The following is a 14,913-nucleotide window of genomic DNA, read 5'->3' as shown; positions in this document are numbered from 1 at the left end:
TATTCTCACTGTATTTTTATTAGAGTTCACTGTTATGAAACAAACTTTGGATAAATCTGATTCACCTGTAGTTTGTTTACCAGGATTAGGAAGTAGGGTGTGTAGAGAACAGGAAGCAGCTATAGGACTTGTTTTAGGTGGTGACATTTTTGGTCTCAGTCTTCCGTGAGCTTGGTTGTTCTTTGTAGTTGGAACTAGTGCCCAAAATTCTGTCACATCTGATTATTGATTAAGTAGGAAAAAACTGGAATGAGGCAGAAAGGCTGTATAGCCTATTGGTCACTTTAAAAAATGTTCTATATGTTCTTATGGCCCATCCCCCCCCTTGTAAATTAACGAAAGTCCATAGTTTATTCAGATCCCCTGCCTTTATTTTAATTATTTTATTTTATTTTTTAAATTAACATATAATGTATTATTTGTTTCAGGGGTACAGATCTCTGAATCATCAGTCTTACACAATTCACAGTGCTCACCATAGAATTAATTTATTTTTTAAAGATTTTATTTTTTATTTGTCAGAGAGCGAGAGAGAGCATGCACAAGCAGGGAGAGCAGCAAGCAGAGGGAGAAGCAGGTTCACCCCTGAGCAAGTAGCCTCATGTGGGACTCGATCCCAAGAACCTGGGATCATGACCTGAGCCAAAAGCAGGTGCTTAACCAACTGAGCCACCCAGGAGTCCCTAGATCCTTTGCCTCTTAAAAAAAAATAACAGTTTAAACTTACCTGGATGATTCAAGTTCAGGAACATTGACAAGTGAGGAACAGTAGCTGCTTACTTTGTAAAAGGTCTAGCTAGGGTATAGAGTATGTATTTTATTTTTTGTTATGTTTTATTTGCCACCACGTAGTACATCATTAGTTTTTGATGTAGTGTTCTGCGATTCATTAGTTAAGTGTAACACCCAATGCTTATCACAACATGGGCCCTCCTTAATACTCATCACCTGGCTACCCCATGCCCCCAACCCCTTCCTTCTGAAACCCTCAGTTTCCTGGAGTCCATAGTCTCTCATGGTTTGTCTCCCTCTCTTATTTCTTCCCCTTCACATTCAGTTTTCCTTCCCTTCCCCAGTGGTCTTCTGTGCTGCTCTTTATGTTCCTCATATGAGTGAAACCATATGATAAATGTCTTTTTCTGCCTGACTTGCTTCACTCAGCGTAATCCCTTCCAGTTTCAGCCATGTTGATGTGAATGGTGGGTATTCATCCTTTCTGATGGTTGACTAGTATTCCGTTGTATATATGTCCCACATCTTTTTTTTTTTTTTTGAAGATTTTATTTATTTATTTGAGAGAGAGGCAGTGAAGGAGAGCATGAGCGAGGAAAAGGTCAGAGGGAAAAGCAGACTCCCCATGGAGCTGGGAGCCCTATGTGGGACTCGATCCCGGGACTCTGGGATCATGACCCAAGCCAAAAGCAGTCGTCCAACCAACTGAGCCACCTAGGCGTCCCTGTTCCACATCTTTATCCATTCATCTATTGAAGGGCATCTCGGGTCCTTGTGAAGATGTATTTTATTATATTTTTAAAAAGATTTTATTTATTTATTTGACACAGAAAGAGAGAGAGAGAGATCACAAGCAGGGGAAGAGGCAGAAGCAGGTTTTCTGCTGAGCAGGGAGCCTGCTGTGTGGCTTGATCCCAGGACCCTGGGACCACAACCTGACCCAAAGGCAGACGCCCAACCAGCTGAGCCACTCAGGTGCCCCTGAGGATGTATTTTAAAATAATGATGAGATACAGGGGTTTTTAGTCTTTAGGAGTGAAGTAAGGTCTCTTTTGCTTATTGCTGACAGTAGCTTCTTTTATATCTATATCAGTTAACTTGGTATTCTGGGTTAATCTTAAAAGTTTCCAAAGCAAGTATGACATTTCTGTTATTCTTTATACTTGCTATATACTGTGTTTTATTTAATTCATAATTCTCTTATCCTTTATAGCTCTTCTGGTGTACATAGAGTGTCTTTTATTATATAATTTCTATCTTCTTGAACTTCATTTAATATTAGTGAACTGCCAGAGATTCTTAAGACATACCTTTTATTAGTGTGCTAAAGTTATGGAAGTGCTCAGGCCTACACAAAAAGAATGGAAGCATTTCAGATATTTAGAAAGGTTGTGCTTTACTGTCTCTTCAGTTTAGATCCAGAATCTAGCCTAAGGATCATACATGGTCTTCTCATTCACGTTGGAGAAGAGCATTCAGTTGCGGTATGGATTACTTAGAAATTTAATACGCATGTATATTTTTTTCACTTTACCTTTCTATTTGAAGTATTAATATAAATAACAGATTTGCTTGTCTTCTTTCCTGTACTGGAAGTTTATGTGATAGGTACTGAGATTTTGTGAATTTTTTCATCTTGGAGGACAATAATGATCTTCAGTGGCTATTAATCATGCCATTCGATATTAAACCACTTACTAATTAAAGGTCACTTAAAATCTTGTAATTAACTGTAGCATATCCACCAATAAATATTTTTATTTGGCAAATATGTGAACTAATTCATAGTACTTCTCATTAGTTCCTGTTAGAAAAATTATTATGCTGTCATACTAGGTATGATAACAGATGCTGAAGATCATTAGGTAAAGACCAGTGTAGCAGTGGTGAAGAGTTCTGTTCAGATGGACCTGGGTTCTGCTAACTCTGCCACTTTATTGGTGTGGTTTTAGACAGGACTTTTAACTTCTTGGTGTCTCTGTTTCATCTATAAGATTAGAAATATTCCAGCATTCCAGGGGCAACTGGGTGGGCCAGTCTTTTAAGTGTCTGCTTTTGGCTTAGGTCATGATCCCAGGGTCCTGGGATCTAGCCCCATGTTGGGCTCCCTGCTCAGTGGGGAGTCTGCTTCTCCTTCTGCCCCCCCACCCCCTGCCACTCCTATTCTCTCTCTCTCAAATAAGTAAAATCTTCAAAAAAAAAAAAATTCCAACATTCCAGCTCAAGCCAGAAGCTGTGGGCCATCTTTAATTACTTTGTTTTTCTTATATCCCTCACCCAATCAGCAAATCTATATGTGTGTATGTGTGTGTGTGTGTATCTGTGTGTGACTACATGTAACATATATTCACATCATTTCTCACTACCTCAGAACCACTGAGATCTTGGACTGAACCACATATCTCTTGGCTTACATTGCTGTAATAGCATCCTAACAAATCTCTTTCTGCTTTTGCTTCTTCCATGTCCTACCACAGTCTAGTCTTATTGTATCAGAACATTTTACAATATGTCAGACTAATGTCCTTCTCTTATGCTGAGAACTCTGCAGTTGCTGAGAACTCTGCAATAGCTCATTTCATTCTGAGTTAAAGAACTGTCGCATGGTGTTTCATAGAGTATATGTAATGTATTTGATCATTCTTCTGTTGATAGGCATCTTGTTTCCTGAAATTTTGCTATTATAAGTCATGCTTCAGTTAACATCCTTATAACTTTGTCCACATGGGTGTGTGTTTCTATAGGATAGAGTTTGAGAAGTGATGTTACTGGCACAAAAAATATACAGGGGTGCCTGGGTGGTTCAGTGGGTTAAGTATCTGACTCTTGGTTTTGGCTCAGATCTTGATCTCGCTGTTGTGAGATTGAGCCCCGAGTTGGGCTCTGGGCTCATTGCAGAGTCTGCTTCAGATTCTCTCCCTCTCACATGTTCTCTCAAATAAATAAATAAAATCTTTTTTTTTTTTTTTTTTAAAGATTTTATTTATTTGTCATAGAGAGAGAAGCGAGAGCGAGCACAGGCAGACAGAGTGGCAGGCAGAGGCAGAGGGAGAAGCAGGCTCCCTGCCAAGCAAGGAGCCCGATGTGGGACTCGATCGTAGGACGCTGGGATCATGACCTGAGCTGAAGGCAGCCGCCTAACCAACTGAGCCACCCAGGCGTCCCAATAAAATCTTTTTTAAAAAGAAATATGCAAAGTTAAAATATTGATAGACACTGCTAAACTATTCATAATATTAATCAGAAAATTTCAGTAAGGAATGAAAAATGATTCAAACTAGCTTGCACAAAGATGTGTATGAGCACCAGGTGTTGTGTATAAGTATTGAATCACTAAATTGTATGCCTGAAACTGATATTACACTGTATATTAACTAACTGGAATTTAAATAAAATTTTAAAAGAAAAATTAAAAAAAAAAAAAAGAAGGGGGGGGGTCACTGGATGGCTCAGTAGGTTAAGTGCCTTTGCCTTAGGCAATGATCCCAGTCTCTTGGAATCCCGTCCCACATCAGGCTCTCTGCTGAGCAGGGAGCCTGCTGCTCCCTCTGCCCCCCACCCCACCCCTCACGTGCACTCTCTCACTTTCTCTCTCTCTCTTACTTATTTTTTAAATAAAAATCTTTAAAAAAAAAAGAAAAGGGGGGTAAGAGTGGTAGGTCCCTTTAGGAATTGCTGGATGCTTTTATTGAAACGATGTCAACAGGACTCAGGGTCTTCCTTTTTCTTATCTCTGCATTTCTCTTATGTTCATTGTATCCTCCTTGTAGCCGTTCTCTTTGGAGACAGCCTTTTCTTAGAATTCCTAAATAAAGCACAATGAGATGATGCATATTGTGCAAAGTATGTGACAACGTAAGCTACCTAAAATGGACAGTCACCACTCATTGTGATTGGCGCATGTTATTTGTTTAGTCATCGTCAAATTGTGCCCAGGTGTTGAGGTTCTGATCTTAATACTTAACCTGTGTTAACTTCTACTTAAATATTTAACCTCTACTTAAAACCATGTGCTTTTGCTTCCCTTCTTAGGGCTTTGCAGAAAAATAAAGTCTATTATCTTTCACTGAAACAAGTAAGCAAGTTTACTATTTATAAGTAAAAGGACACTTTGGGTTAGGAAACATAAGGTTGTGGTATCATTGCCAGAATGTTAATGTCAACTCTTGTCATTGCCGTACAGGCATCAGATAGCTGGAATTGGTCCAGCAGACACGGCCCCAATCGTGAAAGTGCAGCCACGGAAGAACTTGCAGGTTGTTATAAAAGAACTGAAGTGCCCATTATGGGTTTGTTCACTATGAAGTCTTTAATGCCTTTATGTTTAAAATTTTAATAAATAGAATAGAAGCAGAAACTACTTTGCCTTCCAGTGAGAAGTGGAGGTTAAGGCATTAAAAACTGAGTATTATGAGCTATTTCCCCAAGAATCCTTTTAAGGAAAGGAAGACAGAGGGGTGGTTGATAGTGCAGTCCAAGATAGACAAGATCCCTTTGGTCCCCTCATACCAGTTAAGGAGGGCAGTATATTATTGGAATTTCCAAAATCAATTTATACTGGGTCCTGACGGTTTTCTTAAAATGATATTTTGGAGCGGCACCTGGGGGCACAGGCGGTTAAGCATCTGACTTTTGGTTTTGGCTAGGGTCCTGATCTCAGGGTTGTGGGATCAAGCCCTGCATTGGGCTTCGTGCTCAGTGTGGAGTCCGTTTAAGGTTCTCTCCCTCTGCCCCTCCTCCACGTGTACATGCTTGCATGCTCTCTCTCTTTTAAGTAAATAAATCTTTAAAATGACGTTTTGGGGGAAAAATGATGTTTTGGAGACTTTCCCAAATTTCTAACAACTGTGACAGTACATAATTATTGAAATTCTGTTGAACCCCATTGAGGGTTTAGGCCAGCTGTTTTGTTTTTGTTTTACTGTTAAAGAAACTGTACTTCAGAGAGTTTGAATATTTGCCCAAAGGGTAATCCAATAGAGAATTGGTGGAGCCAGGATTGTAGCCCAAATCTTCTAACTCCAAATCTACTGTGTTTCCCAGATCATTTTACTTTCCTGATCCAGTGGTTTTAGAGTTAGCTATTTAAATGTATCTATTTTTTTCTATAGGTAAAATCTTTTAGGATCTCAATTTAGTAGTTAACTGACTTCACTATTTTTCCTCCTGAGTGAGAAGTGCCTTTTCTTTATTTCATAGTTAATTGCACAGGTGTTTTTATTTCACTTTCCTAAGATGGGTGTGTGTACAAATCACTAAGGGTGGCCATCACATAAGTGGGAATTTAGCTCCTTTCCTTGAGGGGGGAATATCTACATAAATTATATGGAAGTTTTCTGATGTTTAGAATATCTCCTCTCTTCCATTTATTCAATCACTTATATATGCCAGGACTCATACGTATTAACTTTATACATTGGGTTCTAATTGAATATGATTTTGCTGATTTTGTTGCTCATTGTTCTATCTTTTGTCATTGAGTGCTCTTTCAGATTGGCTCTTGTGTTTCTTTGATGGGCCTCCATGTATTTGGTTTTGTTTTTTAAAGCTTTTGTTTATCTGAGAGAGAGAGAGCAGCAGCGGGAGAGGCTGTGGGAGAGGGAGAAGCAGGCTCCTTGCTGAGCAAGGAGCCCTATGTGGAGGTTGTACTCTGGACTCTGGGATCATGCATGACCTGAGCCAAAGGCAGATGCTTAACTGACTGAGCCCACCCAGGCACCTCCCCACCTCCATGTTTTATTTTTTTGAACACTTCTTTTACTTGGTGAACTTGGAAGATGCACCAGGCTCATTTTGTATATTCTTTGTGCCACCCCTGGAATCAGCCTTTTTCTTAAGAGCCCTGTTTCCTTTGAGAATGGTACTCAAAATTAAGATCTGGGCACTGAGTATGCTTAAGGCTACTGGCATGTCTTTACTTTTAAGCCCCTTTAGCAGACAGAGCTAGGAAATATATTTATTATGACCTACATGTATACACATATTTATAAGTATCTCTGTATCTATCCATCTGTATCTGTATTAAAGCTAAATCCAAGTTCATTGACATCTGGATTCTGATCCAGTACCATATGGTTCATTCTAGCTTTCTTTTTTTTCTTCTCTGTAACCTCCCTTCCCAAAAGTGAGACCATCTTTGTCTACCCTACATTCATTTGCTTATTCGATCTTACTGTACATAGAGAGTGGTTTCAGAATTGTTAATCTTTTTCCCTGCGGAAAACAACTTTATCAAATGGACTACACTGTGTATGTACAATTCCTTTTGTCTTTAGCCTTACAGTTTCTGGTCATGATGAAACCATTTTTTAATGGGTCATCCATTTGTAATCCAGTTAGATGCTTTTGTCACAGTCCCATACCATCCTGAGATTTTTAAATGGCTGGGATTAAGCCTTATCTCTTTTTCTCCTTTCTCAGTGGAAGAGAACAGAGCCATCATCTCTTCTCTTCTTGCTTCTGCTGACTCTTCCTCCTCCTCTCCCTCAGGCACCCTCCTCTTCCCTTGTGTCAATGCCACTTTGTTTTGCTTATTCTAACTTTAAGATCCGGTTTAGTATGTAGGGTAAGTCCAGTCTCCTCCCAGTACTTGCTTTCTTTATTTTTCTAACTTCTTTGTTATTCTGACCTGCCAACTCCTACCCCTATTAACTTTAGTCACTTTACCAAATATAAAACCAATCAACCAAAGAACTGCCAGCTCTTTCGGCATTTTGATTAGAATTGTAAAAAATTTATTAATTATTTTGAGAAGAATGAGCATCTTTAGAATATTGAGATTTCCCATTTGGAGCTGTCTGTGTTTCTATATATATCTGTATGTTCCTGGTTTTTGTCTTAACCTTTTTTTGAATATCTGAATAAAGGTCAGTTTCTGACTAATCTGGAAACACTGTTTTTGTGATATGAACTACCCTCATGTTATTAGTTGAGTACAAGGAAGTAATGCTTGAGATGAGACCATTTCTCTCATAGAAACTTAGAAATAAAAAAATTTATCAGTTTTTCAGTAAATCTTGTTTAAGCAAATATATGGTACTACATCCTCTTCAGACCTTGCTTTTGTGTTACCTTTCACCTTCTGCCACTCCCCTTCTCTTACCCATCAAGAATTAGAGAATAGAAAATGAGTTTGTGGGCAGAATTTGTATGTTAAGAATACCAGAGAGCTTTTCACAGCAAGACGCCTATAGAACTTTTTAAAAAATTTTCTAGTGAGTTTTAAACTCAGACCTCCCATTTATAATTGTATTTTAATATTGCACTAAATTCTTCTTGGTGTCTTTGCTTTTTAATCAGTGATATCTTCCAGTTGACTTTTTTTTTTTAAATTTATACATAGATTCGTCTGAAAACTACATTAAGACAAAGACTTTTGAGGGCTTCTGTGCATTACATCTTGCTGCAAGTCAAGGACATTGGAAGATTGTACAGATTCTTTTAGAAGCTGGGGCAGATCCTAATACAACTACTTTAGAGGAAACCACACCACTGTTTTTAGGTGAAGTATGCTATTTTTGGTATAGATGTCATTTTTTATTTTTTATTAATTTTTTTGTTAAAGAAACTAAACTTAATTTCCCCTCAAGCTGTTGTACTACAGTATTTTCCTTTACAAATATTGCCACTTCTTTGATTCTGAAACTGAAAAGGTATCCCTGTTGTTTTTCACCCTTTGGTAATAGCATCTGGAAATATTTTCAAACATTCGTTTAAAGTTGTAGAATCTGTTCTGAATTTTACTCACCATTATTGTTCTCAATATTGTTCTGAAGACTGGATAGCTTAAATTGTAGCAGTAGTTGTAAGGTTACTTATAAATGTTTTATTTGCTTTTGCTTTTTCTTTGTATTAAGAAATTGAGGTTTTATGGAAGAAATCACCAGCTAATTCTTTAATGTCAGTTAATGTGTTGCCTATATAGATTACTATCGAGACTTATTCAATTATGGACTATTTTTAATTCCTTAAGGACTAAAGGTCAAATTCTAAAGGGCACAGTTCCACTACCTGTTTTCTTTTTCTTCCTTCCCTCTCGTTGATCCTGTTTGTCTTTAGGGACATTGTGGCCCATAAAATTTAGAAGAACATGAAAAATCAGGAGAATAAAATAGTTGTGTAGAATCAGTGTATCTGGACTGCAATTTTGGTCCTACCATTTGTAATTTGTATGTACATTTATTTGCTATAGTTTAGTTTCCTTGCTTGTAAAATGAGAGTATGAGAGTAGAGGTACCTACATAGTTTTTATTGGACTGAGAATAAAATGAGGTGCCTATGAAAGTACTTTATTTCTTTTGAGCATAATGTGTACTTAAAATTTATGTATAGTAAAAGTCATTCTTTTTAGCGTTATAGTTCTGTGAGTTTTGATGTGTGCATAAAATTGCGTAATGACAGTAATAGTCAAGGCACAGAACAGTCCCATCACCTCCCACCCCTCAAATTCCATCATGCTGCCTATTTTATTTCATGCTGCCTATTTTTAATCAACCTCTCCCAAAACTTTACTCCTAACAACCTCTGTTTTCCCCCTTGTATTTTGCTTTTTTGCAGAATATCATAAATATATATAGCATAATACAACATGTAACCTTTGAGGCTGACTTCTTTCATTTAGCATAATGCTTTAGGGATTCATAATGTTGTGTTATCAAGAATTCATTTCTTTTTGTTGCTAAGTAGAATTCCATTATATAAATGTACTACAGTTTATCCGTTTACCAGTTAATAGACATTTGAGTTGTTTTTAGTATTTGGTGATTGTGAGTAAATTGCTACAAACATTTGCATGTAGGATTTGTTTGAATGTAAGTTTTAATTTCTCTTGAATTAATACCTAGGATTGTGGGGTCATGTGGTAAGTGTATGTTTAAGTTTGGAAAACAATTCAGAGGTTTCTTACAAAGTGACTATACAGCTTGCATTCCCTCCCTCCAGTAATGTTCTATAGCGTCACTTGTCCCACATGCTCACCAATAGTTACCATTGACAAATTTTTCTTTTTTGCTTTTAGTGACATTGTGGTTTTAGTTTGTACTTTTCCTGGTTGCTAATGTACTGAACATCTTTTTATGTGATTATTTGCCATCTTTCCTTTTTGTCACCCATTACTTTTGTATTTAGACATTTTATTTTGAAATAGTTTCAAACTTTTGGAAATGTTCTAACAGTACAAAGGACTCATACTTTCCCCCCAGATCTTGTTTTTCCGCTGTGTTCATTTTACGATTTTATTTCTTTCTCTGTATTTATCCGTGTATTTTTTCTGAACCCTTTGAGATTAAATTATAGACATAATGCTTCTTTACCTATAAATACTGTAGTATGTGTTTCCTAAAAGCAATGAAATTGTCTTATATGACCGCCATATGATGATCAAAATCAGGAAGTTAACATTGATACAGGTTTGTTATTTAATCTACAGCTCTTATTCAATTTTGCAAATTGTTCCACTAATGTCCTTTATAACAGCAACAAAATTTATTAGCGCAGGATCCAGTCTAGGATCATTTGTTAAATTTAGTTGTTATGTCTCTTTAGCCTCCTATAATTAGGAACAGATTTTCACTCTTCATCTTTTATGATTTTAACCTTTTTTTTAGTTTAACATTTTTGAATAGTTCAGAACATTTATTTTGTAGAATGTTTTTCAGTTTGGGTTTGTCTGATGTGTTTTCTTGATAAAATTCTGGTTATGCATTTCTGGCAGGAATATCAAAGAAATGAAATGGTATCTTATTATATCTTATCAGGAAGAATATGACCCATTACTGGTGATGTTAATTTATAAAAGTATTTTGAATAGGTAAAATGTATAATTATGAAGATGTTTAATGGAAGCCTTTCTGTAATATGGTTCATATTTCCTTGAGGGAAGATTGCTTTTTTAGCTAAGGTTTTTGTTTTTTGGTTTTTACATGCGCATGTAACCCACTTTGGATATTGTGTACACAACTACATAGTAAGCTTTCATTGTGGCCTAGCCATGTACAGTCTCTGTTTGGGTTGCTGTCTTTTTTTTTTTTAAGATTTTATTTGTTTATTTGACAGACAGAGATCACAAGTAGGCAGAGAGAGAGGAGGAAGCAGGCTCCCCACTGAGCAGAGAGCCTGATGTGGGGCTCCGTCCCAGGACCCTGGAATCAAGACCTGAGCTGAAGGCAGAGGCTTTAACCCACTGAGCCACCCAGACACCCTGGGTTGCTGTCGTTAAGAAATCTACCATATAGAGGAATTAACATAATTAGGAAGTTAACATTGATACAGGTTTGTTATTTAATGAATATGAAAGAGATAAAAATAAAGTGTTCAAGATATTAAAAGAAGGCAATATTATTCCCCTAGACATGTGCATAGTAACTATATTAATAGTAACTAAAACATTTATTGAGCAGTGTATGTACCAAACCCTATGTCAGGTGTTTTACATGAATTAACTGTGTCATAATTTTCACGATGATTCTGAGATATGCACTGTTATTTCTGCTTTCATAGATGAAGAAGATATAAAAACATTATATTTAGGATCAGAAGAGCTGTATTTGAGTCTTGACCTTGCTGTTGTCTGCACATTGGTTAGAAGAGCACTTATGGAATTGATTTGATGAGCTATTAATAGAATTAATAGATCTTCATTGACAAAAGGGTTCCTGATCAACCTGTGTTTGGGAAGTACTATGTACTGTATTGTATTCCCCAATGTAAAAAAATAAAAAACATTCGCTTTGTAGCTCAATGTGTCCATCCAGAGAGAAGTGTCTTCTGCCCTCTTACCCCATTTTCTTGTCTTCATAGCTCTTCTCACTGTATTGTATTTATTTCCTTTTTTGTTAATTGACTGTCCTCTCTACTAGAAAGAAGGCTCCATGAGAGCAGGCATTTTATTTCTCTTGTTCACTGTTGTAACCTCCAAACCCAGATAAGTGCCTGAGTATGGTGGCTTTTAGTAAATTGTTTGGTGAATGGAAGTATCTCTCAGACCCAACACTTGTTTTTTTTTTTGTTTTTTGTTTTTTAAAGATTTTATTTATTTATTTGACAGAGATCACAAGTAGGCAGAAAGGCAAGCAGAGAGAGGAGGAAACAGGCTCCCCGCCGAGCGGAGAGCCCGATGCAGGGCTCGATCCCAGGACCCTGAGATCATGACCTGAGCCAGAGGCAGAGGCTTTAACCCATTGAGCCACCCAGGTGTCCCAAAATAACACGTTTTAACTTTAATGGCATTTTGAAGTGTATTTGACCATAATATTCTTTTTCTTTATGGAACACTTAGAAAAATCTCAAAGAACATTAACATTGCATGGAACAATTTAAGAAATGTTAGTTTGGTACTTTAGTTTACAGTTTCAAAATATAATAGTCCTGTTTATGAAATTCAGTATTGTGCTTACTTATATAAGTATTTAGAGAAAATCAGAGATGCAGATTTAGTGATTTCTGTTTTAGTATATCGTTAACTTGTAATTTTTTATGTTACTGAAAGAACAGTTGCTAAGATAATTCAAACCAGTGAATAGCTTTTTAAATCACTTATTTTTAGTAACAGGATTTATTTAGTTTCTTTGGCAACAAACTGACTATCCTAATTATGTTTTATATTGGTTAATACAAAAAATAATTTGACGCAAACAAGGAGGTTAACCTCAAAAAGATGTAGTACTTTTATGTGCTCAAGTACAGTAACAATTGTATTAAGTCCTGGTTTGAAAGTGGAGTATTTCTTTAAAAAGAGAAAGAGAAGGTATACCTTTAGCTTTTACAAGAACACAAGGTCAAGGGATGGACCTATGACTCTTCAGTTAGGTGATCTGCACACCAGCGTCTGCTTGCCCTGTAAATAATATGACAAACTTCAGCAGTCTGCTTTGCTTACCTGTATCTACCTCTTTTAAATAACTATAGTGATCCAGGTTTCAATCTATAATGGAAGAGTTTTGTTTATATGAAACAAATCTCGGACACCTCAAGATTTGCAACAAGCTACAAATGATAATGTCTTGATGAGCAGAGTGGCTGGACCAGCTGAACTTAAAGCCCATCTGGTATAGCTTCCTTCCCCATCTTTTGAGTTCTCTTCCAAAACTGTTCTTTGCTAAAACTTTTAAGTATTGAAGTATGTTTTCCTCTCCCTCAAGGGAAGCTATATTCCCATGCATGTTGTAGTACCTGTCCTGATGGCCCAGTTTACCACCTAGCCTGTTGCTGGAGGCTGTAAAAGTAAACCTGGAGGGTTAAGGGATAGAAAATGAATATAGAACTATGGAAACTTGATAGGTGACTTAGAGAAGTAATTGATATATGTGATGTTTGAATATGATTGAAGTGAAAGCTATATGCAGAGAGAAAATATACTATACCACCATTTATAATGGGAACATGTTTTCTACACAGAACTCATCAAGATTTTTATTTTTTAATTCTAATTTTTTTTTTTTAAATTAAACTGTGTGCCCAGCATGGAGTCCAGTGCAAGGCTCGATCTCACAACCCTGAGATCAAGGCCTGAGCTGAGATCAAGAGTTGGATGCTTAACTAGGTGCCCCTCATCAAGATTTTTATAAAAATGAGTTCTAAAGGAAACTTTTCAGTTTGATGGCAGTAAGAATCAAAACAAGAAAAACGTGCAAGAAGGGAAATTCAGGGAACTTCTTTTTTTTCCACATGAAAATTGTTCTTGAACATCTTTGTGTTAATATGCAGTTTAAAGTTTATATTTTATCAAAGAGTCTGTCCCCTTGTTTCTTTTCTTTACCCTTGCTTTTTCTCCCCACTCCCTTTTCTTGCCTTATAAATGCATGCATAGTAAATAGTCGAGGATAGATTTGTCAAATTGCTTTGAAAATAGAATATTCTAATTTATAAATATAGTAGATTCTAAGTAAAAACCCCACTAATTTTATAGGACTTATGTTTTCATTTTATTTTGCTATATATAAACTAACACTGATAAATTGGAGTCTCGAATCCAAAGCAGTGTGACTTCATAGAACAGTTTTTATGGGAACTGCACAGCATGCAGTTTTGGCTTTTGATTGATTATTTTCCATTTTTTGTTCTTCTGTGCGTCTGCTTATCCTGTGTAACCTTCAATGTTAAGCATAACAGGAATGCTTAGTAAGAACAAAGTAGTTTATAAAGTGTTATGTAAGGCTGCTTATTTCAGTAGTTAACTGTGAAATGTGTCATACTTGAGCCCATGTGGCATATCCTTTAACTCTGACTCCACTGATATAGTCCAGGGTTGAACAAACCACAACATATTTCACTTTTCACTAGTAGTTTCACAAATTGGTGATCACTAATAGGGCTAATTTTTGAGATGCTAGCAATTTTGAGGTTTCAAATTAGTATATTTAATATGTATTCTATAAAGTAAACTTTATCTTTGGAGTTACTTTTAGATTTTTCAACAGAGATTAATTATCATCTTCAGGGATTGTAATGTGAGCATTTTTATACTTGAGGGCATGTTCTTGAAAATCGAGTTTGATTTTTCCCAGATCAAAAGTATGGTATTCACCAGAAAGTTAGTTATATCATATTTGCATGTTAGTGGTGGTAACATCTATCCTGTTCTGGCATCTTAATCCCTTCATTTAATTTTATTCTTAGTTCTACGGTTAAATAGCTTAGAAGTTTGTCACCAGTTACTTTACCATGGCTTTTCCAGCTTTGCTTGGCTAACTAAATTCTTCCTTTATAGAGTCCTCTAAAAGGACCTGTGGAAATAATGTTCCCTGAGATTTGCATGTGAATTGAATAGTGATTTTGTATTTGTGATTTTGATTTGTAATTGAATAGTGATTTTGTATTTGGACAGCAGTTTGATTAAGTGTATAATCCTTGAGTCACCTTTCTTTAGGAAGTTTTTTTAATAGCAATCTATTATGTTTTAGAGTTAAAGTTGAAGGACAGCCTGATTTTCTTTTCTTTTTTTTGTGACAGTATTTTTTGCGTATCTGTTTTGGATCATTTTTTTCCCCTGAGACATGGGTACCATTTCAGTAGATTTATTTATCTATCTGTCTTTCTATCTGTACACCCAGTTTGGGGCTCGAACCCACAAATTGGCCATCAGAAGGCTGGCTTCTGACTGAGCCAGCCAGGTGCTCCTTCAATATATAGATTTAGTTTTTCTTTATTTTATTATTGTAGTACAGCTTTTTGAAATTATATCTT

The 14,913-nt window shown here is 36.4% G+C and overlaps 1 protein-coding gene across 4 annotated transcripts in view; it reads left to right on the top strand.

Moving 5' to 3' along the window:
- The window catches only part of ASB3 (ankyrin repeat and SOCS box containing 3), a 110,299-nt gene that overhangs the window by 30,759 nt on the left and 64,627 nt on the right, over nucleotides 1-14,913 (top strand). For all 4 annotated transcript variants that reach the window (XM_044263941.1, XM_044263940.1, XM_044263944.1 and 1 more), the window contains exon 3: nucleotides 8,075-8,233. In XM_044263941.1, the coding sequence (XP_044119876.1) occupies nucleotides 8,075-8,233 (159 nt within the window). The remainder of the gene's footprint in view (nucleotides 1-8,074; nucleotides 8,234-14,913) is intronic.

This window comes from Neovison vison, chromosome 8, assembly GCF_020171115.1.
Source record: "Neovison vison isolate M4711 chromosome 8, ASM_NN_V1, whole genome shotgun sequence".
Classification (NCBI taxonomy): Eukaryota; Metazoa; Chordata; class Mammalia; order Carnivora; family Mustelidae; genus Neogale; species Neogale vison.
This window is presented reverse-complemented; position numbering and strand designations above follow the sequence as displayed.